Genomic DNA, 26,784 nt, shown 5'->3' on the forward strand with positions numbered 1-26,784 from the left:
GCACTCAGAGACGGGGAAACGAAGAACAAAGAAAATTACAGCACAGGAACAGGCCCTTTGGCCCTCCAAGCCTGCACCCCGACTGAACTAAACCTTCCAGGAACCATGGTTCATTAAAAGGAGCAGGTAAAAAGAGACACGGAAAGGTAAGAGGAATGGGAGGGGTTGGGCAGAGGTAGGAGTGGGTTCTTTATATTCAAACACCCAATAAAGAAAATGAGACATTCCTGGGCCAGGGAATCTCCAGGATAGGATTTATTCTCAAATCTACACTTTGGACAGGTTTTACAACTTGAAGCTATAAAACTTTCTAACAGTCTGTAAGCCTTGCTGCTTAGGTGCATTGGCCGCACTGAATTCTCCCTCTGTGTACCCGAACAGGTGCTGGAGGGTGGCGACTAGGAGATTTTCACAGTAGCTTCACTGCATTGTGAATGTAAGCCTACTTGTAACACTAATAAAAACCACACACACACAAAACTTCCTAAAACAAATAAAAGGAAGCACTGTTGCTTGTCTGTAATGGAGCAATGTGTGCGCTGGTAGGAGGCTTATCTCCTTAGCACACATTACTGGCGGGGGCAGAGTTTATTCTGTCAGTGTCATGTTACTGGCGGGGCAACTTCCGGACACTCACGCAGTTAAAGTTCTTCTAAGGCAGTGAGATAACGCAGCACCAAGTTCAACAGTGACATGTAGTCTACCCGGGGAGAGCACCATCGCTACAGGCTGCTGAGGGTGGAGCACTCACCCAGTTCTTGTTGCACTGCACCGATGGAGACCACTTTCCCAGCGCTGGACATTCTCCAGAGGTGGACCGGGATTCTCATCTGTGTCTCTGCCCTGGCCGCACAGGTAAGTCTGTCTGTTTTGGAGCTTTCATCTCGGAGATGCCAGCCCTGTCTGTGTGCCTGTAGCTCACCCTCTCCTCTCCTCTCCTGACCCCGAGAGAGTCAAATCTTCAAACTCATCCTCAGCGTTTTAAATAAAAGCCCATTCCCTCCAAACTACTGACAAAATAATCGCGCTGCTCATCGCCTACAACCGCGCCCTGGTGTGCCTGAGGTCTAATCTCCAATTAGGTAATTGAGTAAATGTTTGTAATTATTATTCTTCCACTTCCTTTATTAATAAAACCAAGTTTGAGGAAGAGGCAGAGTGTGGTCACAAAGCATGATTTACAGGTAGAGAGCACTCAGATCAGTTCTGACTGATTTCCTCCCCGGGTTTAGAAGATGGGTGGTGATTGTGGGAAAGTTAAATTCCTTTTTCTGGGAGGAAACCTTTAAACTAGGTCCCTGACTCAAGAACAGCTTCTTCCCTGCTGCCAGCAGACTTTTGAAGGGACCTAGATTAAGCTGATCTTTCTCTGCACCCCCTCTATGAACGGTATGCTTTGTCTGTATAGCACGGCAAGAAGCAACACTTCTCTCTGTATACTAATACACGTGACAATAATAAATCAAGTATCAGTGGATTTTGTTGCAGTGCTAACATCCTGAAAGTGGTGCATTCCATTTGGACTCCCTGCGTTCGACAGGGACAGAAAGTAGAACTGTACAATTCGATTTTTTTCCTAGACTTTTTTTCAGTACAGTTGAGAGAACCCTGGTGTTCACACCTTGTTTTATTGGGATGGGGGCATCGCTGGCAAGGTCGACGTTTGATGCCCATTTCTAATTTCTAATTTCTCGCTCAGCCAGTTCAGAGGGCAACCATATTGCAGTGAGTCTGGAATCACAAGTAGACAGATTTCCTTCCTGGTGTATGCAATAGTCGATGATAGTTTCACGGTTGCCACTGCTGTGACGTTGCAAATTCCAGACTTGATAATTGAATTGAAATTCCAGTTGCTGACCTGGTGGGATTTGAATCCATGTCCTCAGAAACTCAGCCTGCATCACAGGATAACACAAATCTAATGATATATCACTGCCTCTCCTACTGCAAATGTCAGTCTTTTAGGCTGAAGCCAGGAGCTGGAAGGCAATGCACTAACCGTTACCACACTGGGACGCCTCTAAAGACTGATGACACCGCACAGTGGTTGACTCGGGTCAAAGTGGAATTTTCCAGTCCCGCCCTCCACGGGAATCGTAGCAGGCGGGGGTGAAATTTGCAAAGGTCAGTTGACCTCGGGCAGGATTTTCCAGTCTTGGGGTGAGCGCAGTCAGAAAATCCCACCCTAATACCCAGTTCACTAAGAACAAGATTGAAAATGGTTGCCTGCCCTTCGTCCTGAGCCTGTCACTGAGGGGTGACCAGAATAACATTGGAGGATCACAGTTCTTTATTTGGAAAGAAAGATTTGCATTTCTGTAGCGCCTTTCCCAATCTGAGGACATGCCAAACTGTTTTATGGCCAATAAAGTGCTTTCGAAATGCAATTATTTTAAATTGGGCAGCAGATTTGCGCACAGCAAGATCCACAAACAGCAAAGTGATAATAGTCAGATAATCGATGTTTGTGATGTTGATTTGAGGGATGGATATCGACCAGGGCAAGGTTGTAACTCCCCAGCTGTTCTTTAAAATAGTATCATGGGAGCACTTGCATTCATCCAAGTAGGCAGACGGGGTTAGAACATAGAACATAGAACATAGAACACTACAGCACAAACAGGCCCTTCGGCCCACGAGTTGCGCCGATCACATCAACACCTACCAACCTACAGACCTATCTATAACCCTCAGTCTCATTAAATCCCATATACTCATCCAGAAGTCTTTTAAAAGACCCCAGCGAGTTCGCCTCCACCACCACTGACGGCAGCCGATTCCATTCACTCACCACCCTCTGAGTGAAAAACTTACCCCTAACATCACTTCTGAACTTCCCTCCCTGCACCTTAAATCTGTGTCCTCTCGTAGCAACCATTTCAACCCGGGGAAATAGCCTCTGAGAGTCCACCCTATCTATTCCTCTCAACATTTTGTAAACTTCTATCAGGTCGCCTCTCAACCTTCGTCTCTCCAGGGAAAAGAGTCCCAGCTCCCTCAACCTAACTTCATAAGGCATGCCTCCCAGTCCAGGCAACATCCTTGTAAATCTCCTCTGCACCCTTTCAATAGCTTCTACATCTTTCCTATAGTGAGGCGACCAGAACTGCGCACAATACTCTAAATGAGGCCTGACAAGGGTCTTATAAAGTTGCAGCATTACCTCCCGACTCCTAAACTCAATCCCTCGATTAATGAAGGCAATCCCTCGATTAATGAAGGGTTATTGTTTAACATCTTACCTGAAAGACAGTGGCCGAAATTTTACCGCCCTGCCCACCACGGGAATCAGAACGAGCGAGGGGTGAACCATGGAAATGTCCATTGACCTCTGGCAGAATTTTACGGTTTCAGGATGAGTGAGATTGTAAAATACAGCCCAGTAATTTCAGTAGTGTAGCACTCCCTCATTAGGATGCTAGATTGTCAGAGTTTTTTTTATGGTTCAGAAGGAGGCCAATCAGCCCATTGTGTCTGCACTGGGAAATTCACTAAATACCATTGTCCTGGCTGCTCCCCATACCCCTTAACATCCTTCCTCACTTCTCAGATAACAGCCTAATTCCCTTTTAAATGCCTTGATTGAACCAGCCTCCACTGTACTCTCAGGCAGTCCGTTCCAGACACTAATTACTAGCTGCGAGGAAAAGCATTTTCTCACATCGCTTTTGCTTCTTTTTCAAATGACCTTAAATCTGTATCATCTTGTTTTCAATCTTTTCACGAGTGGTAGGTATCCTATCTACTTTTTCCTGACTGTCCCCTCCTTCCCTCATGGTTTTGATAATTGAATTTCTATCAAATCTCTTCTCAGCCTTCTCCAAGGCAAACACTCCTAACTTCTTCAATTTGTCTTCAAACCTGAAGTTTCTCATCCTTGAAACCATTCTTCTGAGGGCAGCCTTTTTCCACAGTCTCTCTCTAATGTCTTCACATCCTTCCAAAAGTGCGGCACTCAGAACTGGGCTCAATGCTCTAGCTGAAGCCAAACTTGTGTGTTATACAAGTTCAACATATCCTCTTTTGCTCTTGCATTCTGTGCCCCTATTAATGCAGCCTAGTGTTGAGAACACCCCAAATGTTAAAGGGTATCCCAAAACCCAGAACGGTAATTTATATTTTCCATTTGGCGCAATGTGAGGAAAGATATGCAAACCAGTGAGGAACAGTCAAGTCATATTGTGATCAGTTATTAAAGAATATTTATTAACTTGAAAGAAAAACACACAATTATTTTTGTCCTGATTATCGTTTCTTGAAGTTTTCCCATTACAAAAGCTAAACTGACTGGCTTGTAGTTGCTGGGCTTATCCTTGCAACTTTTTTCTGAAAAATGGTTTAACATTTGCAATTCTCCAATTCTCTGGCACCACCCCTGAGCCTACAGAAGATTTTGAGATTTATTTTTCTGTTAGCTGCCAGTCTCTTTTCCTACTCCCTCTTTGCTTCTCTTTGTTTTTGACCTGTCCTCTGAATTTTCTCTATTCAGCCTGCTTCTCAATTGTATTTTCTACCTGACATCTGCAATATCCACACCTGTCCTTATCCTGATTTTGTTAAGGCATGGAGATGGTTTAAAATAAGTTACACCTGTATTTGTAGGTGTTAGGAATAACATCTGATAAGTTTAATGTGTATTTCTGCATCTGTGAGTTAAAGAATCATTGGAATTAGGAGCAGAAGTCAGCAAATGCAGTCCTTGCTCCACCATTTAATCAGATCATGGCTGATCTCTCCCTTGTCTCAAATCCATCTCTCCACCTGGTTCCCTTATCCCTCTTTTTATTAGAAATATATCTACCTCCTTCTTGAAACTATTCAGATTCCACCACGCTATAGGGTAGCGAGTTCCACCAATTCACCACCCTCTGGGAGAAACAGTTTCTCCTCATCTCAGTTTTAAATCTACCAGCTCTCAGCCTACACCTGTGACCTCTTGTGCTAGATTGTCCCATAACAGGAAACATTTGGTCTACTTTTATTTCATCAATCCCTTTTAAAATTTTGTATACCTCAATCAGATCCCCTCTCATCTTTCTAAACTCCAGCGAGTACAAGCCCAAACTGTTTAATCTCTCCTCTTACGTCAACCCTTTCATCCCCGGAATCAAGCTGGTGAATTTAATTTGAACTGTCTCCGATGCCACCACATCCTTCCTCAAATAAGGAGGCCAAAACTGGGCAGAGTACTCCAGATGTGGTCTCACCAACAATTTTGAACTTTAGTTTCAATTTTAAAGATTCCCGCATTTTAATGAGGTTTTATGACTCGAAAGAAAACACAGTATGTAAAAACTGGGCTGCTGCCTAGTAATGGAAGGCCACAGGGGAACAGGAAGCTATTTGAGATTCAGATAGCGATTACGCTGTCAGCAAAGTTTAAGTCTCTCTCTAGCAGGACATGAAGTGGGGCTAGAGAGGGCAAGTCCCAGAATAAGAAAGAGAAATGTCCAAAAAGCAGAGAAAGGGACAGAAGGCTGTCCCAAGAAGACCTGCTAGTCTAAGGGGAAAACAGGAATGTGGGAAATGGTTCTCTTAAGTGAAGTTAAGAGTGAAGAGCAGAGACTGCAATTTATAAGAAAGGACAAGGTACAGACCCGGAATAACATGGGCTTGCGAGAATCCAGAGATCCAAGGATTCCCAAAAGTTGGTGACTCTACTACAGGCTTGTGAAGCAGTGGTGTTCTATTGGCATAGCTGGGTATCTGCGAGACTGCATGGAAGCTAAAGCTTAAACACACATGGTGCTCCTGGGGAGAGGAATACCGGAAAGAGTGGTTGAAACCCTGGAGGTGGATCCTTGGTGAAGACATCTTTGAGAAAGCAGCATTTGGGATAAAATACTAAGGTGTGTTCTTTGAGAGTAGACACTGGAAACCCTCATCTGAGGGGTCAAGTTTCAATGAAATCAGTTGACTAAGAGTGTGATAAGCATCTGCGGGGAATTGATAAGCGATCCATAGAAGTTGTTTTGGATGGCATTTGCCAATTGGTTTCAGAGTTTTGGGTGTCTGACTACAGTTTCCCTGTTGGTTTAAAATTAACTGCACTTTCTGTGAACATTAAAGCATAAAATAAATTTTGTAATTTGTGTTACCTTCACAGATCTTGGTATAGTTGGGGTGAAGTAATACTATTTTATAGCTGATTTTTTCTTGTTTGAAATGTTCTATTCCCTTTTTTAGAAGTTCAGCAGCAGCTGGAACTCTGTTCAGTAACCATCCTCAACGTTTTTCTAAACAAAAAATAAGTTATGATCTGTTAAGCTGGGTTCTACCCTGGGATTTGAGTTGTCAGTCAGCTGGGATCAGAACAATTTTTATCCCCTTTTTCATCCAGGAAGCTCTGGATTTGTTTGCCATACCTTTCCCTTCCGTGGTGCTCGAATCATCTCTTCTCTGAATTTCTTCCATATTTCTTTCTGACCTTTGATTCCAATTTATTCGGATCAAGCCTGTTCTTACCCCACTGGAGTTGACTTTGCCCGTTAGTGTCCCAATACAGTATGGGACTCTGAGGGGCAATTTATTATGGCCAGTCCAATTCACCTGTACATCTTTGGACTGTGGGAGTTTGTTCAATAGAAAGATATAGTGGGGGAATGGGCAGGGAGTTGGGTGGGAAGAACCTCTCTCCAAGGTTGGAGACGTATCTGGCCCAAAGAAAGATTGGTCACTGAGTGTCAATCATTGCAACTGAGACATTATTGAAGAAGTTCCTCAGATCTGCAGAGTATCCTGGACCCTAACTCTCTTTAGCTGCTTCACCAATGTTTTTCCCTCCATCATAGAGTCAGGATGTTCACCGATGATGGTATCATGTTCAGCTTCCAACTCATTTCCTCAGAAGAGACGTTTAAGAACATAAGAAATAGGAGCAGGAGTAGGCCATCTAGCCCCTCGAGCCTGCCCCGCCATTCAATAAGATCATGGCTGATCTGAAGTGGTTCAGTTCCACTTTCCCACTTTCTCCCCGTAACCCTTAATTCTCTTGTCTATCAGAAATCTGTCCACCCGTGACTTAAATATATTTAGCGAGGTAGCCTCCATCACTTCAACGGGCAGAGAATTCCAGAGATTCACCACCCTTTGAGTGAAGAAGTTCCTCCTCAACTCCGTTCTAAACTGCCTCCCCCCCCTTTATTTTGAGGCTGTGCCCCCTAGTCCTGCTATCCTTTCTAAGCGGGAAGAATCTCTCTACCTCTACCCTATCTAGCTCCTTCATCATCTTGTAAGTCCCTATAAGATCCCCCCTCAGTCTTCTAAACTCCAACGAGTACAGACCCAGTCTATTCAATCTCTCTTCGTAGTCCAACCCCCTCATCTCTGGTATCAGCCTGGTGAACCTTCTACAACGTGTCACTCAGCTGCTGACTCCGCAGTGCTTCCCTACTACCTACAGCAACAATATTTACATAACATCATTAACATCAGTCTGATATTGCAATGCATTAGAAGGCACAAGTCAAGAGAGTGATGAAATACTCTACGGTTACCTGGATGAGCGTTCCTTCAGCAACACACAAAGAAGTCCATGCTGTTCAGGACAAAGCAGTGGGTTTGCTGGGTACCCATCCACCACCTTTCTGACAGCAATGTGTGATACCTATGGGATGGACTGCAGCAACTACAGTCAAAGGAGCCTGTACCTCCCAAACCCAAACTTTCTGATGGAGGGAAAATCATTGAAGAAGCAGTTAAAGAGTTACCACCCTGAGCAACTTCTTCAATGATGTCCAGGGTTGCAATGATTGATACTCAGTGATCAATCTTTCTTTGGGCCAAATTTGTCTCCAGCCTTGGAGAGAATTTCTCCCAACCCATTCCCTGCCCAATTCCCCCAGTATCCCTTTCTATTGGACAAACTCCTGCAGTCCAAAGATGTACAGGATTGGACATGATAAATTATGCTTTAATGGCCCTAGATGTGTAGGTTAAGGTGATTAATGAGGTAAAAATGTGGTGTTACTGTGATAGGGAGGGGCGCAATGCTTTGAGGGAGAGTCTATGCCTCTACCACCTCAGGGTTCAAGGGCAACGTAATGTAAATAACTGAAAGGATGTTGAAGCAGTTGAGTTGATTTTCATTCTCCATTAAGCAAGGCTTAGACTACATCAAGAGAATCTATTTCCACTGGTTCAGAGGGCCAGGATTATGGAGCAGGGTCTCAAATATTGAGTCAGATCTTTCAGGAATGGAATTAGGGAACACTTCTTCACACAAAGGGTGATAGAAAATTGGAACTCCCACAAATGACAGTTGATGTTTGATCAGTTGTTAGTTTTAAAAGCAAGAGGTCAGTCCTGAGCTCATTAGAGTCAGGCTCAAGGGACTGAATGGCCTCCTCCTGGTCTGAGGTTATTTATGAAAGAGCAAAAATATTAGACATTTTTGAAGTATTGCAGCATCTCACTGGAGGGGAAAGTGTGAGATCCAACCTGTTCATCAGATTGGGCTCAGCCAGATTTTCCCCAGCCAGGTTTTATTAGATTGGATGGAATGTTAGATATCCGTGAAGGACACATTGTATCTGTTCTACCACATACCAGATCGGGAACATCAATCCCGTTGGTCTATTTCCTCAGCCAATGGAGGGCAGCACGGTGACGCAGTGGGTTAGCACTGCTGCCTCACAGCACCAGGAACCCAGGTTCGATTCCTGGCTTGGATCACTGTCTGTGTGGAGTTTGCACATTCTCCCCGTGAGTGCGTGGCTTTCCTCCGGGTGCTCTGGTTTCCTCCCACAGTTTGAAAGACGTGCTGGTTAGTTGCATGGACCTCAACAGGTGCCGGAGTGTGGTGACTGGGGGAATTTCACAATAACTTAATTACTGTGACTAATAAATAAACTTTTAAAAATGAAACGCAAGATAGTGAAAGGAACAGAGTGAATTGGGATTGAAGTTGTGAATGAAAATACCTGTTTTGGTCTTTGATAATTTAGTGAGGGAATTACAGGCTGGGTGCAAGGAATGTACAAACATTCTTCAGCCAATAATTATTGAACCATTGTGATCATCATTGTTAGAAATAATGGATCTGTTTTTGTGGGAATGCAAACATTGCTAAATAGAAAGAAAACCTGATGGACTCACCTGATGAAGGAGCAGTGCTCCGAAAGCTTGTGCTACCAAATAAACCTGTTGGTGTTGTGAGACTTCTTACTGTGTTCAAAATTAGACCTTTACTCTTCTTCCTCTGCCCCCTCAATCCTCCAGCTCACCACTTATGATGAATGACTGTCAACCTGAAACTTAGTTTGATGTCTGACCTTCAGAGTTTTTCATCTTTCAAGAGTGAAAAGGAATTTCCTACAAAAACCAACTTCCTCTTATGCTGCATTGGCAAATAGAATTTATAATCATCTCAAAAATATGAATAAGCAAGAATGTATACTTATATAGTGTCTTTAGCATAATGAAATGTCCCCAGGCATTATAATAGTTATCAAACAATTGAACACAGAGCCACATAAGGGGATATTAGGGCAGATAACCAAAAGCTTGGTCAAAAAGGCAAGTTTTAAGGACTGTCTTGAAGGGGGAAAGAGAGATAAAGGGGGAACGAGGTTTAGGGAGGGAATTCCAGAGTCTAGGTCCTAAGCAGCTGAAAGCACAGCCATCAGTGGTGAGGCGATTAAAATTGGATATGGTCAGACAACCAAGATCTTCAGAGGTCCAGATATGTAAAGTTGGAGGTCTTAGCTGGTCAGGAAGCCCAGGGGTGACAAGGGAGCCGAGCCTGGTTCAAGTTAAGACGCAGGTAGAAGAGCTTTCGATGACCAGAGGTTAGAACTTGGGAGATCGGACAGCAATATGTTGGATTAGTCAAATCGAGAGGTAACAAAGGTAAGAAAGTGGGTGTCAATGAGCTGAGGCAAGGGATGTGTAAGCACGTTACAGAGGCAGAAATCAGTGGTCTTAGTGATGGAGCAGATATGTGTTTGGAAGGTCATCTGGGGCTGAAATATGGCATCAGGGTTGAGAACCATCTGGTTAAGCCTCTGACAGTTGCCAGGGAGAAGGATGGAGTTAACAGCGAGGGAACAGTGATGGTGAGAGAGACCAAAGATGTGATTTGATTTATTATTGTCACATGTATTAATGTACAGTGAGAAGTATTGTTTCTTGCGTGCCATACAGACAAAGCATACCGTTCATAGAGAAGGAAAAGAGAGAGTGCAGAATGTAGTGATATAGTCATAGCTAGGGTGTAAAGAAAAATCAACTTAGTGCGAGGTAGGTCCATTCAGAAGTCTGACGGCAGCAGGGAAGAAGCTGTTCTTGAGTCAGTTGGTACGTGACTTCAGACTTTTGTATCTTTTTCCCAACAGGAGAAGGTGGAAGAGAGAATGTCCGGGGTGTGTGTGGCCCTTAATTATACTGGCTGCTTTTCTGAAGCAGCGGGAAGTGTAGAGAGTGAAATGGATGGGGGGCTGGTTTGAGTGGTTGACTGGGCTTTATTCACGACTCTTTGTAGATAGATCTGGGTGCTGTCACCGTACAAGTAAAAGCTGATACTGTGTATTCAGATGATATCTTGTCATCAAGATGAGATCTAGGATGAGTCATTGGGAGACACTGATAGCGAGCATGTGGGAGTGGGAAAAGAAGTTAGTGATTTCCTGGCTATGGCTTCATAGATAAAAATGAAATTGGGCAGATGCAGTCCCATCCAGCTGGGGACATTGCAACAGAATTTTGTGTTCATGTATCTCAACGGCGGGTTTGGAAGTATGGGAAGAGGTCATTTATCTTTGTGGCGGTCACGCAGGATGTCTGTTGTGACTTCGAGAGGCATTTGGTACTGTGGCAGGGCAGAAACCTGATTGGAGGGATTTGAATGTGGAGTTTGTGGAAAGATGAGCAGGGATTTGGGAGATGAGAATGTGGTCAAAGAGTTTGGAGTAGAAAGGGAAGTTGGAGATGGGAGCAGCAGTGAGCAAAGACAGAGCAGTCCAGTTTGGTTTTTATTTGAAGAGAGGTGTGATAATGGCAGATTTAAAGGAGGGAGGGCCAACACCTGTGGTAAAAGAACCATTAACAATGTCAGCTAAAAAGGGAGCCACAAGGGATGTTGGATGGTCGGCAGTTTCGGAGAAACAGGATCTAACACAGCAGCAAGCAACCTGCAGCTTGGGGGTCACGTGCGGACCATCTGGGTTCTGATTACAGCCCACTGAGACATTTGACCATTGCCCATGTGCAGGATTGTCACATTCCGCTGATTTCTGTCCAAGTAGTTTTATCCCATTAGTATAACTGAAGTGATTCGGACATACTGGACATCTGGACATTCTCTCTTCCACTTTCTTCCGTTGGGAAAAAGATACAAAAATCTGTAGTCGCTTACCAACCGACTCAAGAACAACTTCTTCCCTGCTGCCGTCAGACTTTTGAATGGACCTACCTCGCATTAAGTTTCTCTACACCCTAGCTATAACTGTAACACTACATTCTGCACTCTCTCCTTTCCTTCTCTATGAATGGTGTGCTTTGTATAATGCGCAAGAAACGATACTTTTCACTGTATGCTGTGACAATAATAAATCAAATCAAAAATTAAGTAAAGGGCAAATATAGTGAGGTACTTGCTGATTGCTCTCATTGATTGTGGGAGTTGTGCACTCTCTCTGCATCCAAAGTATAAATATTTATTTTGCTTTTACCATTTGAAGTTGATGGTTCTATTAATATATAAATGATTAAGCATTTTCAATAATCCCTTATGAAATATTTGGCGTGTATTAAATGCATTTAATCTTATTCATGGGGGTCACGGTTGGTGAACAAGCCTGATTTCAATCTTGCGAGCCATGAGATGATGGAGGGTCACGCATGTGGCCCACTCACTAGCCCAGGCTGCCCTTCACTGGTCTCAGGAACAAGGTGAACTTGAGAAGGAGATGAGGTGAGATAGTGAAGGAACTGGTAAGTGGTATAAAGTTTAGGATTAGGGCACAGTGGAGGCATGGGGGGGTGGTGGGGATATTCTTTGTGGAAATTTGACCCTGTGAAGTAGGGGAAGGAAGGGATGCAACACAGAGTTAGGTGAATGGATGGGCTTGATCTCTGTAATGAAAGTAGACACGGGGAGAAGAAATTAGGAGGATATGATTATGTGGAAGGTTGTCATGTCCAAACAGAAGCAGTTACCTGGAATTATCGGCATCAAAACGGACCGTTCAGCCCAACCATTCCGTGTCTATATTTAGGCAATAGCAGAAGCATGGCTTTAAAAAGGGAAGTGGACAGATATTTGAAAAAGTGAGTGCAGAGGAATAGGTTAAGTGAACCAACGAGCATATTAGCGCAGCAAAATGGAACTGAGTGACTTTCCGTTGTGCTGGGAGTGTCTCCAGTTCCCTGTCCAGTAGGGAAAAGGCAGTTGCGGGAGTCTCCTTAAGCTGCTCAGTTCCCAGTCCACGTCCAGACAGTTTTAGGCTGCAACTTCTGAAGAACCAGCTGAGGCTGCGTGTGTTCACGGAGCCACTCCAGGAGTTGTAGCCGATGAATTATTTCAGCCCATTGATGGGGGCATATTTGTGCCGTGGGTTTGAGGTGGGTGTAAGGGATAATTCTCAGTCTTCATAATCTTGCCCATTGCGACTGAGTTTTCAGAGAGGGGAATCGGGCATGCAGCATGAAAGCTTCTCGAAGGGTCACTTTGACCTGAGGTTCCAGTCTGTGCTGAGTATTGTAAGCACCACAAACACAGAATAGCTCCTGGAGCTTAAAGTCTCATAAATAACAACCAATAAGACATAAGTGTGAAATCATTTATGATTCTTATTACAGAAATGGAAAGGTGGAAGGTTCCTGAAACACTGACGGAAAGGACTTCTGGCAAAGACTAGTTCATTCACCAGCTTAGCGGTTACTTCAACACTTATGCTCTCTGTACCTGCTCCCCTGGGATAACCCCCGCGCTTCCCCCCCCATATGACCACTTTTGTAGCTGTGTTATCACATTCTCACGTGACCACTCAGTCTACAATAACCACACTTCTCCTCTTCCTCATATTGTCACCACAAAGGCTTTCTCTGTCTGTGGCCTGGAAGTTAGAATTCTAATCCTTGTGTTCGAATCCCTCCATGGCCTCACCCCTAACATATCTCTACAACTCTCCGAAGACCCCTGCTTGCTCCAATCCTTGTACATCCTCAGGCCCCTTCTACCACCGTTGGTAGCCGTGCTTTCAGTTGTCTAGGTTTTAGGCCAGGTCTTCCATCATTCCCTTCCTTCTCCTCATCTCCCTCTCCTCCTTCAACACGCTTCTTAAAACCTACCTCACTGACTAATCTTTCGACACAATGTTGCCTTATACGGCTTGGTGTTAAATTTTGTCTAATAGCGGAATGCCTCACATCCTTCAAAAAGTATCTGGATGAGCGCTTGGCACGTCATAACATTAAAGCTATGTATGGGCCAAGTGCTGGCAAGTGGTGTTAGATTGGCAAGTCAGGGCATTTAGTGCAGACTCGATGGGCTGAAGGGCCTCTTCTGCATTGTAGTATTCTGTGATCCTGATTCTGATGTTTCTGTGAAGCACCTTGGGATGCTTTACTACATCAAAGGCACCATACAAATGTAAGTTGTTGTTGTAGACCTGGCTTCTGTGCCAACAGGCTCCAATCTCTTTGGATCTTATTTTCAATTCCAGTTGGCAGGATTTCTACGGAGTTGTTGATTCTGTTTTCTTGCTGTTTCAACTTCCTGCCATTTAAGAATATGATTTAATTATACACTTTGATCCAATGTTCATGGTTTTTATTCCATTGTTTGGTGCTTTCCCTGTTACGCCAATTTTTTTTGGCAGCGTTACACTTCCCTCTTACGGATCGGGACCATCCTCCACTCATTATAAAGTGAACTGTCACTTTGTTCGAGCGGAGAAAAGAATGGACACCTGAAATTGTGCCAACTCTCGTCAAAAGAATCCCTGGGATTTCCACAGTGAAATCCCAAGTCTCTGGCCCGGTATCCAGTCCTATCTTGAATGGAATTAGTTTTATTTTGGGGGGCTGGGGGGGGGGGTACATGTGATGCTATCTAGGTTGACACCAAACATTCCTGCAGCCCTGAGAGTTTCGGTAGCGAGCCAGTTGAGGGTCTAATGTAAAATGGTTTCCTCTTACACGTTGAAGTAGCAACAGTAATTACTCCTTTCCTGTGTAACCTGTTTTCACTGAATAATGTGATCATGAAAGGCTGCTATTTGCACAATGGTTCCTTTGTTGTGCTGCAAATCTTAGAGAGCATCTTTATGATCAGAAGCTACGCTGCACCCTAACTCTAAAATGGCTGCCTTTCCCAGCTGAGGGCTTGGATCAGTGTCATTAGGAAACAGAAGCGGGAGGGAGGCATTTTGGTCTCTTGAGGCTGCTCCGCCATTCGATAAGATCGTGGCTGGTCTGATTTTGGTCCTAACTCCACTGTCCTTCCTCCTCCCTCTTCCATAACCTTTTGAGCTCCTGTTGTAAGTCAGCCTTGAACATATTCTCTGACCTGGCCTTCATGCTCCCTGGGCTAGAGAATTCCATCCACTGAAGAGATTTCCCCTCACTTCTGCCAGAGGTAGTAGTAGAGGCGGGTGCAATTTTGTCTTTTAAAAAGCATTTAGACAGTTATGAAGGTAAGATGGGTACAGAGGGATATGGGCCAAATGTGGGCAATTGGGGTTGTTTAGTAGTGGAAAAAAAAGGGCAACATGGATAAATTTCCATGCTGTAAACTTCTATGACTTCTGCCTTATTGGGAGACTCCTTATTTTGGAGCTGCCCCCTAATTCTAGATACCCCCATAAGGGGAAACATCTTCTCAACATCTACCCTGTTATGTGTCTTCAGAATCTGACAGGCTTCAATAAAATCACCTCTCAATCTTCTAAATTCTGACCGGCCCAGCCAACTCAGCTTTTCCTCACAAAGCAACTGCTTCATCCCAGGAATTATCCCAGTGAAACTCCTCTGCAGTGACTCCAATGCAAGCATATTCCCTCAAATCAAAACTGTATTCCATGCTAATGCCCCATATAGTTACGGCATGACAGTCAGCCAATTAGCTCTGTTCCAGCCTCTTAACTTTGGGTCTTATCCTCTGAAGGAGTTAAGAAAAACCCTTATTTTAATTTTTATTGGGTGGCCACATCTTCAGCTGCCTGGATCCTAAGCTCTGGAATTTCCTCCTTAAACCTCGCCACCTCTCTACCTGGCATTCTTCCTTTAAGACACTCCTTGCCCACCTCTTGGCCATTTGCTCTGATGTCTCCTTGCATGGCTTGGTGGTCCAGTATATTCTATCATTGCTGTGTGGGATATTCTACTATATTCGTGGTGCTATATAAATTCCAAGCTGTTGTTTAAATGTTTGAGATATGGATTTATAAAAAAATTAGGTTTGACTATGGAAGCGCTGATTGTGGGGAAAGCGTGAGGTGTGAGACTGCTTTTTCGTAAAAAGTTCCAGTCACTATTTGCAAAATATGAATAAGCAACTCGTATGCACAGATTGTCTGCAATCTATGTTTATGCTTTGCAAGTATGACACACTATCTAGAGCACTAACTACCAGAAAGGAAATGCGACGTAATTAGTAACCTTTGTGGCAACCCATCACACCAGCATCAGAATCCAACCAGTCAGACTTGAGATTGAGATTGAAGTTGATGAATGTACGAGTGGTAAGGTGAGTGGGTTGTAGCTTTTGGGTGAAGGGCCAAATTGTTTCTTTGTAATCTGTAATCTGTTGCTAAATCTCCATTTGTTCGGTTGAATAGGTTCACATGGGTTTTTTTTTCACTTTGACAAATTTTATCTTACACTGGTGTGATGGGACATCAAAATTCAGGTCTTTAGAACCTAAAGCAAGGTCAGCGAATGAGCTGGGAATGTTTTGGACACACCTTTGTGATAGGACAGCCAGGAAATTGGATACGTTATTGCCACTGGGGCACCAGAGTTGACTGGTGAGAGAATGAGTGTGCGATGAACTTGTATCTGTTGATTTCACAAATCATCCTTGAGGATGAAGGAACAGTTCCCAATGTAAAGTGACAATCCCCAGGCTACATTGTTAGGCAAGTGAATATGTAAATATTTTCTTAGTCAGTCCCATTTCTCTTATGGAAATTCCCTTTTTATTCAAGAGGCATACATGTATATCTACACCTCGATAATCCTGGTTGCCAAATAAACAGGTGTGCCTTACAGGTGAAAGGACATATTCAAAGACAAACACATTTGACAGTTTACAACTTACTCAATTAACGCTTCCATTTTCTTACAGAGACTTGGGATTTAATCTTTAAATCTCTAACAATCTATTCACAGCCTAGGGGCATAACTTTGCTTTATTCATTCGCAGGACATGGGCATTGCTGGCTGGCCAGCATTTATTGCCCATCCCTAGTTGCCCTTAAGAAGGTGTGGTGGGCTGCCTTCTTGAAACACTGTAATCCACGTGCAGTGTGTTGACAACCAAATGGTTTGCTGGGCCATTTCAAAGTCAATCACCTTGCTGTGTGGAGTCACATGTAGCTCAGACCAGTTAAGAATGGTAGATTCCCTTCCCTAAAGGACATTCGTGAACCAGATGGATTTTTCCTACAATCGACAATGGTTATCAGTAGATTCTTAATTCCACATATTTTTTATTGAATTCAAATTCTACCATCTGCCGTGGTGGGATTCGAACCCAGGTCCCCAGAACATAGTAGATTGAGAGTTGGGGGAAGGACACGACTGATCGCAGTTACAGCAGGATAATATCCATGTCTTTGTAAAGTATTTACTCCCCTTCAGTGGCCAAGGGCCTTCTTTATTGATCCACTTCACCGGCACAGTTTTGGACTGTAGGAGGAAAATGAAACACCTGGAGGAAACCCATGCAAACATGGGGAGAACATGCAACCTCCGCACAGACAGTGACCTGAGGCCAGAATTGAACACAGGTCTGTGGAGTTACTGTGCAAATCCCCTAGTCACCACACCCTGGCGCTATGAGGCACCAATGCTAGCCATTGTACGGTACAATGGCACAGTAGTTAGCACTGCTGCTTCACAGGGATGTGGGTTCAATTCCTGGCTTGGGTCATCGTCTGTATGGAATCTGCACATTCTCCCCATGTCTGCATGGGTTTCCCCCGAGTGCTCTGGTTTCCTTTCACAGTCCGAAAGACATCATGGTTAGGTGCATTGGCCATGTTAAATTCTCCCTCAGTGTACCCGAATAGTAACTTCATTGCAGTGTTAAAGTAAGCCTACCTGTGACTAATAAATTAAGTTTTTTTGTATCACTGTGCAATTCCACCAAGACAAATGTTTTTTTTAATTCATCCTTGGGACATGGCTGGCCAGCATTTATTGCCCATCCCTAGTTGCCCTTGAAAAGGTTGTGATGAGCTGTCTTTTTGAAATGCCTGCAGTCCACATGCTATGGGTTGACCCACAGTGCCATTCGGGAGGGAGTTCCAAGATTTTGACCCAGTGATTGCAAAGGAATGGAGACGTGTTTCCAAGTCGGGATGGTGAGTGAGTTGGAGGGGAACATGCAGGTGGTGATGTTCCCATATATCTGAGTGTTAGAGTTGCACCCATCCAGGCAAGCGGGGAGTACTCCTTCATACTCCTGACTTGCACCTTGTAGATGTGGACAGGCTTTGGTGCGTCAGTTGGTGAGCTACTTGCCGCAGTATTCCTTGCCTCTGACTTGCTCTTGTAGCCTCTGTGTTTATGTGGCGAGTCTAATTAAGTTTCTGGTCAAGGATGTTGGCAGTGGGGGATTCAGTGATGGTTACACCATTGAATATCAAGGAACAGTGGTTAGATTGTCCCTTATTGGTAACAGTCATTGCCTGGCATTTGTGTGGCGCGAATCTTACTTGCCTGTGGGTGACGAATAGCAGATGGAATTTAATTTAGATAAATACAAGGCAATGTATTTTGGTATTTGAACCAGGGCAGGACTTACTCAGTTAATGGTAGGGCGTTGGGGAGAATTACAGAACAAAGAGATCTAGGGGTGCAGATTCATAGCTCCTTGAACATGGAGGCGTAGGTGGACAGAGTGGTGAAGATGGCATTCGGCATGCCTGGTTTTATTGGTCAGAACATCGAATACAGGAGTTAGGATGACTTGTTGAAGTTGTACAAGACATTGGTAAGGCCGCACTTGGAATACTGTGAACAGTTTTGGTCACCCTATTATAAAAAGGATGTTATTAAACTAGAAAGAGTACAGAAAAGAGTTACTAGGATGCTACTGGGACTTGATGGTTTGAGTTATAAGGAGAGGCTGGATAGACTGGGACTTTTTCCTCTGGAGTGTCGAATGCTGAGGGTGATCCTATAGAGGTCTATAAAATGAGGAGCAGAGATCAGCTAGATAGTCAACAACTGTTCCCAAATGTAGAGGAGTCTAAAACTAGAAGGCATAGGTTTAAAGTGAGAGGGAGAGATGCAAAAGGATCAGAGGGGCAATTTTTTCACACAGAGGGTAGAGAATCTCTGGAACAAGCTGCCAGAGGTAGTAGTAGAGGCAAGTACAATTTTGTCTTTTAAAAAGCGTTTAGACAGTTACTTGCGTAAGATGGGTATAGAGGGATATGGGCCAAATGTGAGCAACTGGGACTAGCTTAGGGGTTTAAAAAAAAGGGCGGCAGGGGCAAGTTGGGCTGAAGGGCCTGTTTCCCTGCTGTAAACCTCTATGATTCTATGCCATTTGTGGAGATGCTGGCATTGGACTAGGGTAAACACAGCAAGAAGTCTCACAACACCAGAGAGAACTCTCCACTCACCTGATGAAGGGGCAAACCCCGAAAGCTTGTGGATTTACTATCAAATAAACTGGTTGGACTTTAATCTGGTGTTGTGAGACTTCTTACTCTCTATGCCACTTGTCAGCCCAAGCCTGAATATTGTCCAAAAGATTGCCCTCAAATCAAGGTTATGAGAGAGAGTCCAGGCATAGGATGTGCCCAGTCTACTGCCAGAATTTGCCACGACTACTTCCAAAGACAGGAACCCAGCTGAGCTGGATTCTACTCCAACCTCTTTTCCCTCTGTCACCACTCAGCCACTCTGCCACAACAAGAGCAGGCAAGCTCCAGGCTTGTGCTTCAGTTCAACCTCTGATCTGGTAGGACATCACCTCTGATGATGCATCCATTTCCAAATCATGGAACTCCCTTCCTGACATCATTATGGGTGGTTCTACACCACAGCAATTGCGGCAGTTTGAGAAGGCAGCTCGTTTCCACCTTCTCAAAGGCAATTAGGGATAGATAATAAATGCTGGCAGTGATGTCCACATTCTGTGAAAGAATTTAGAGAATCCTAAAGTGTCAGCCTAGATTGGACGGTGGAGACAGGAGTGTGATAGAAGCTCCCAACCTGGTTCAGTGACAGAGGATGGCACAGGTTAAAATGTCAACATTGAAATTGGAGAAGACTTTGGATCTGTTCATTGATTCCTCAGTTACTGGGAGCAAATGGATAATAATTAATTGGCCACTCATTTTACACCGGTCTCCCTTTCTTTTCCAATGCCTTGGCGAGCAGGGAAAGTTTGAATGTCTGGCCCATTCATTGTGGGCCAGTTCCAGTGAGTGAGCCTTTAACAGGAATGAGTCCCCTTTACACCTGGTTTAAACGGTCACTTTAGATTTTCCTTCCTCCACTTTCCTTAATGCTCTCTTTCCATCATCGTCCTTTCAGTATCATACATGCCTTTGAAAGATGTGCAGTAGTGCCCATTGTAAAGCACTTTGGGGTGTTGCGAAAGGCAGTATATAAATGCAAGTCTTCATTTCAATGAGCTATCGATCTGTTTTCAGTCACTATATCAGCCAGTGTGTTTTCTTACTGTATCCCATGTCCAAGGTGCACAGCAAGCTGGTAAAATGCCAGGATTCTGCCCTGGGCTCAGAATGATTGGATGCTTAATTTAAAGATCATTTATTTATTGGTATTTATTTATTAATGTCGCAGCTTGGCTTACATTAACACTGCAGTTAAGTTACTATGAAAATCACCTAGTCTCCACCCTCTGGCGCCTGTTCAGGTAAGAAGTCTCACAACACCAGGTTAAAGCCCAACAGGTTTATTTGGTAGCAAATGCCACTAGCTTTCGGGCCTCTGACCCTTCAAGCTAGTGGCATTTGTTACCAAATAAACCTGTTGGACTTCAGCCTGGTGTTGTGAGACTTCTTACTGTGTTTACCCCAGTCCAACGCCGGCATCTCCACATCACGCCTGTTCGGGTACACAGAGGGAGAATTTAGCACGGCCAATGCACCTAACCAGCACGTCCTTCAAACTGTGGGAGGAAACCGGAGCATCCGGAGGAAACCCATGCAAACATGGGGAGAATGTGCAGACTCCAGACAAACAGTGACCCAAGCTGGGAATCAAGCTCGGGTCCCTGGCACTGTGGGGCAGCAGTGCTAACCACTGCAAACAGTAAATTTATCTTATGTAATAATTATAGAATCCCTACAGTGCACGAGGAGTCTTTTTGGCCTATCCTCACAACGCCATACACTTACCATGCCCAATCCACCTAACCAACACATCTTTGAACACTGAGATGCAATTTAGCATGGCCAATCCACCCAAGTTGCACATCTTTGGGGTGTGGGAGGAAACCGGAGTACCCGGAGTAAACCCATGTAGACACAGGGAGAATGTGCAGACTCTGCACTGTCACCCCAGGACAGAATTGAACCCGGGTCCCTGGTGCTGTGAGGCAGCAGTGCTAACCATTGTACCACCGTGCTGCCCTTTCAGACTGTGTAAGATCAAGTGCAGCACAACCAACTGACTGTTTTGAGATTGGCATTATCCTCTTTATTTTTCCCAATGATTTAATCATCGTCTGTGGGGCTGACTACGTGCTACCTTTCTTGATTGAAGCAGTTTAAACCTGTTTTGAGTTTATGATTATAAATGCCGTTAAAACTGTGGATTTCTACACTGGTCGCCACACCTGAGAGGTAGGCTTTCACCTGACATTATTTGCACAGTAATGGGGATCTCTCCATCCTGCGCTGTTGGAGGACACTTTAAACCAACCAGACAGGTTAGTTAGTAATTCCAGTCAGACAGTCGCAGGAAAACATTTCCAACGGTAATAGGTACGCAATCGTTACAGCAAACACAACCGTGTAGAGAGACAGCGCCACAGAGACTCCTGCTGATGAGAAATAAAAGAGAAACAGGCTACTTTTTGAAGCACTCGGAAAGGAGAAGAAAATCCTCAGTAACTCCCGCAGGAAAATACAAAAACTAAAAGTAAAGCTACACTAAAAAAAATCTCCCACCCTCAAAGAATTAAACTTTATAAAGCATACAGAGAATCGCAAATAACTGATTGTATAGGTGTACAGTAACAAAACATATTGGGTGACTGGAATGCAAGCAGCATGATAGGGTGAACTTCAAGATGGGACACATTGCAAACTGGAATGGATTTTATGTATATTGTATCTATAGGATGTGGAGATACCAGCGTTGGACTGGGGTGGACACAGTAAGAAGTCTCACAACACCAGGTTAAAGTCCAACAGGTTTATTTGGTATCACGAGCTTTTGGAGTACTGCTCCTCCACCAGGTGAGTGTTTGTGTGGATATGCACGAGTTTCTTGGAGATCCTCTCCACTTTGAGCCGGCGACTTGTGATGTCAGTGATAGCTATGATGTGACTCACCTGGTGAAGGAGCAGCACCCCGAAAGCTCGTGATATCAAATAAACCTGTTGGACTTTAACCTGGTGTTGTGAGACTTTCTACTGTGTGTGTGTGTGTGTGTGTGTGTGTGTGTGTGTGTGTGTGTGTGTGTGTGTGTGTGTGTGTGTGTGTGTGTGTGTCTCCGAGTGCTCCAGTTTCCTCCAAAGGTGTGCAGGTTAAGTGGATTGGCCATGCTCAATTGCTCTTCATATGTGCATATGAAAATGTATTTTAAAAATATATAATATATTTGTATTAAACGAATGCAACCTTGGTGAGAAGTATCCATGGGCAAGCACTGTATGTAACACAACTTTCTGACTGCACCTCCTGTTTTCTAAGTAAACCATAACACCAAGCAACATATGGAAAGGAGGGAATACTTGTCCCAGATTATTCCTATTTTAGATTGAGATTTTGTTGCAGTGTATTAGCACCAGCTGTAGATCTGACAGCTTTGCTAACACGATATGTCGTCACCTTTGTGTGAGATCAGTTAAAGCTTCCGTTACTAAAGACTTGTATCACTTCATAACTTCAGGACATCTCATTCCACCCAATGAAACATTATCATCGTGACTGCACTTTGAAAACATAAAAACACAAGAACATAAGAAATAGGAGCAGGAGTAGGCCATCTAGCCCTTCGAGCCTGCCCCGCCATTCAATAAGATCATGGCTGATCTGAAGTGGCTCAGTTCCACTTTCCCGCTTTCTCCCCATAACCCTTAATCCCCTTGCTACCAAAAACCTATCTACCCGTGACTTAAATATATTCAGCGAGGCAGCCTCCACCACTTCAACGGGCAGAGAATTCCAGAGATTCACCACCCTTTGAGTAAAGAAGTTCCTCCTCAACTCCGTTCTAAACTGCATCCCCCTTATCTTGAGGCTGTGCCCTCTAGTCCTACTGTCCTTTCTGAGCAGGAAGAGTCTCTCCACCTCTACCCTGTCCATCCCCTTCATTATCTTATACGTCTCTATAAGATCCCCCCTCATCCTTCTAAACTCCGAGTACAGACCCAGTCTATTTAGTCTCTCTTCATAGTCCAACCCCCTCATCTCTGGTATCAGCCTAGTGAACCTCCTCTGCACTCCCTCCAAGGCCAAAATATCCTTGCGCAAGTGCGGCGACCAAAACTGCACACAGTACAGTTGCAGCAAGACCTCCCTGCTTTTATATTCTATCCCCCTCACTATAAAGGCCAGCATTCCATTCGCCTTCTTGATCACCTGCTGCACCTGCAGACTGGGTTTTTGCGATTCATGCACAAGGACCCCCAGGTCCCTCTGCACCGTAGCATGCTGCAGCTTTTTGCCTTTTAAATAGTAATCCCTCCTACTATTATTCCTGACAAAGTGGATAACCTCACACTTGCTAACATTGTACTCCATCTGCCAGGTCCTCGCCCACTCGCTCAGCCTATCCAGATCCCTCTGCAGACTTTCCACACCCTCCACACAATTTGCTTTTCCACTCATCTTTGTGTCATCAGCAAATTTTGACACCCTACACTCAGCCCCCTCCTCCAGATCATCTATATAAATGGTAAATAGCTGAGGCCCCAGCACCGATCCCTGCGGCACTCCACTGGTTACCAACCGCCAATCAGAATAGCACCCATTGATACCAACTCTCTGCCTCCTATTAGACAACCAATCCTCTATCCACGCTAACACCTTACCCCCAACTCCATGCCCCTAACCTTCTGAAGCAACCTTTTGTGCGGAATGTAGGAATATGATAATTAATCTGTGCATAACAAGATCCCAGAAACAGAAGGTTGATCATAACCAGGTTCAGTTGTTTGGTGAGATGAATTGAGGGATAAATCTTGGCCAGCACATCAGCAAAGAGGGCCATGAGAGATATGTTGCACCAACCTGAGGGAGTAGACAGCACCTTGGTTTAATATCTCAACCAAAAGGCAGAACCTCTGACAGTGTTGCACCCCCTCGAGTACTTTGCTGGAGCATCAGTCTAGGTTTTACACTTAAGCCTCTGAATCATCAGATCCCTACACTACAGAAAGAGGCCATTCAGCCCACCAAACCTGCATCAACAACAATCCCAACCTAGTGCCATAACCCCACATATTTTTACCCTGCTAATCCCTCCAAACCTAGGTTCAATTTAGCATGGCCAATCAATCTAACTTACATATCTTTGTGTGGGAGAAAACTGGAGCACCTGGAGGAAACCCATGCAGACACAGGGAGAATGTGCAAACTCTACAGTCACCCAAGGCAGGAATTGAACCCAGGTCCCTGGCACTGAGGCAGCAGTGCTAACCACTGTGCCATGAAGAGGGAATTGTACCTACAGCCTTCTGGGTTCAGAGACAAGAGTGCTATTAATCGAATCATACTTACCAATGCCCTTTGATGTTATTTCCAAGTGCAAAATAAGTTGATTTTTCTAACATGTTTTTATGTTTTGCAGGCCAACCCAAAGCATGTGAATTCAAGCTGCGCTGACCATTATGATAAAGGGAAGAATTGCTGCAATGAGTGTCGAGCAGGTGAACTCTTTACAATATACAGTATGAGATATACACTGTGGATATTGTTGGAACATCACTGCCTTGTACTAACAATGAAAAGGGAACTTCCAACAGTCTCTCATTCCCATCATAACTCCAGCAGTGAAAATGCAGGAAAATAGACAGAGATTCAGATACAGAATGGCGTGGGAAAAATCCTAACCCCTCGTGGGACAGGCGACTCTTGCCAAGACCTTATAGAGAACCAGGTTGGCTGGTTAATCCTCAGCAATGCTTTGAGCATCAATGACCTGTCTAGTTAAGTATTAGATACTGAATCTCTCACCACGAACAAACCGGTTTCTGAAGAGGTCATCACCCGGAAGGTCATCTTAGAGCCAACTTCAAGGAGACCAGTTAGTCCCCTCTTCCCTTACCAGTAGTCACTCACTGCAGATGCCTTGTTAGATGCTCAGAACATACCAGGAGCACCTCAGAAATGGCACGTTAAGCAGCAGAACTGACCATGGGTTATGCAGATGCGTTGGTGCCAATCTCCTAACTGCAGCTGGGACACACACCATACCTCATCAAGTGGACGTTCCACCACTTGGAGTCCTGGAGCTTCATCAGCAAATTGCTTGTCTCCCTGCAACTTCATCCTGGTAAATCGCTGAGCCCTGGCTGTACAGACTCATATTCTCATAGCTGGCCTCCAGGTGGATATTCCAGCTGCTACTATACCAAGTCTTAAGAGTTTCCTCATCTGAGGGTGGCTCCCACCCCCATGGTGGAGGATTGCACCTGTACACAGAGCTGATATTCCGCTGAGTATTCGATGTTCTAGAATGTCCAAGTCAATTGCCCAGCAAGAAGCTTCTTCATCATTGATGAGGGATTTTGACAGAGATATGCTCTCTCCATGACTGCCTCTCGCTGTCCTTCCAGGAGATGCAGTGAAGCGTTGGTTTAAACTGAAGCCCCGATTCCCGGCAGTTGCTTTCCCAATCTGCTGCAAATACATTTTACAGCTTAATCCTGAATCTCATGTCAGCCGATGGAAGCCTTTTGATTCCTCGTTTTCCCTCCCAAAATAATGCCTCACACTTGTAAAAAGAATGGCATTCCCCTGCCACCAGACTGACCCCCTCTCCCACTGCCCAAACGGATTTTCCTTTGCATTATCAGTAAAGTTTGAGGTTGTGCTGGGTCTGTGCAAGTTCAGTTTGACGTTGGTGAATGGAAATTTTTATTTGAAGTTTATTTATTGGTGTCACAAAACCCAAGAAACTTGACACCTTCCAGGGCAAAGCAGCCCGTTCGATTGGCATCCCATCCACAAACATCCACTCCCTCCACCACTGATGCTCAGTAGCAGCAGTGTGTACCATCTACAAGATGCATTGCAGCAATTCACAAAAGATCCTTAGACAGCACCTTCCAAACCATCTTGAAGGATAAGGACAGCATATACATATGGGAATACCACCACTTGCGAGTTCCCTCCAAGCCACTCTGACTTGCCGTTCCTTAGCAGTCGCTGGGTCAAAATCCTGGAATTCCCTCCCTAACGGCGTTGTGGGTCAACCCACAGCATGTGGACTGCAGTGATTCAAGAATGCAGCTCACCACCACGTAAGAACACAAGAAATAGGAGCAGGAGTAGGCCATCTAGCCCTTCGAGCCTGCCCCGCCATTCAATAAGATCATGGCTGATCTGAAGTGGCTCAGTTCCACTTTCCCGCTTTCTCCCCATAACCCTTAATTCCCTTGCCTACCAAAAACCTATCTACCACCTTCTCAAGGGCAACTAGGGATGGGCAATAAATGCTGGCCAGCCAGCGACACCCATGTCCCACAAATGAATTAAAAAAAGTAGGCTTACCTTAACACTGCGTTGAAGTTACTGTGGAAAATCCCCTAGTTGCCACAATCCGGCGGCTGTTCGGTTACACTGACGGAGAATTTTAGCATGGCCAGTGCACCTAAGCACCCGTCTTTCGGACTGTGGAAGGAAACCAGAGCACCCGGAGCAAACCCATGCAGGCACAGGGGGAATGTACAGACCCTGTACAGACAATGATTCAAATTGGGAATTGAACCTGGGTGCTAACCATTGTGCCACCCTTGGGGTGTATCACTACTCCTAACCCTTCTCTAGTCTGAGCCCCGGTCCTTGTCTTTGCCTCTTGTTCCTGTCCGTCAGATAACTTCCCAGCCGTACTGTGATGCTCCCTCTCAAGCCAGGTTTGAGGATTGATGACAGTCAGCAGAGAAGGTCAGCTGCCGTCTGTGGGGACGTTCTAGCGACAAGATCCGAATATTTCAGTGAGCGACTGGAGCAAAGGTTCTAACTGATGGTGAAGTGATTTCATTTCATGTGCACATTACATTAATGGTCGCAACAGGAGCCTAACAGCGTGCAGTAGTCATTAAAGTGATTGTGTTCCTCATAAAGTGAGAATTGAGTCTTGTTTGGCTGACTGGCCACGCTCGCTGGGGAAATAATCAAATTCGACAAGTTGAAGTCTTGCAGTTGTGTGACCTGCTTCTTGTTGTCTGGTGTTCAACACAA

At 44.6% G+C, this 26,784-nt stretch overlaps 1 protein-coding gene across 1 annotated transcript in view; it reads left to right on the plus strand.

The window, feature by feature from the left end:
- Window positions 1–642: 642 nt before the first annotated feature.
- Window positions 643–26,784, plus strand: part of LOC145351895 (uncharacterized) — a 58,557-nt gene continuing 32,415 nt past the window's right edge. Inside the window, exons 1-2 of the mRNA XM_080201666.1 lie at window positions 643–855; window positions 24,170–24,248. Of these exons, the coding sequence (XP_080057792.1) occupies window positions 775–855; window positions 24,170–24,248 (160 nt within the window). The 5' untranslated portion in view covers window positions 643–774. The remainder of the gene's footprint in view (window positions 856–24,169; window positions 24,249–26,784) is intronic.

This window comes from Carcharhinus amblyrhynchos, chromosome 2, assembly GCF_965287045.1.
Source record: "Carcharhinus amblyrhynchos chromosome 2, sCarAmb.v2.hapA, whole genome shotgun sequence".
Classification (NCBI taxonomy): domain Eukaryota; kingdom Metazoa; phylum Chordata; class Chondrichthyes; order Carcharhiniformes; family Carcharhinidae; genus Carcharhinus; species Carcharhinus amblyrhynchos.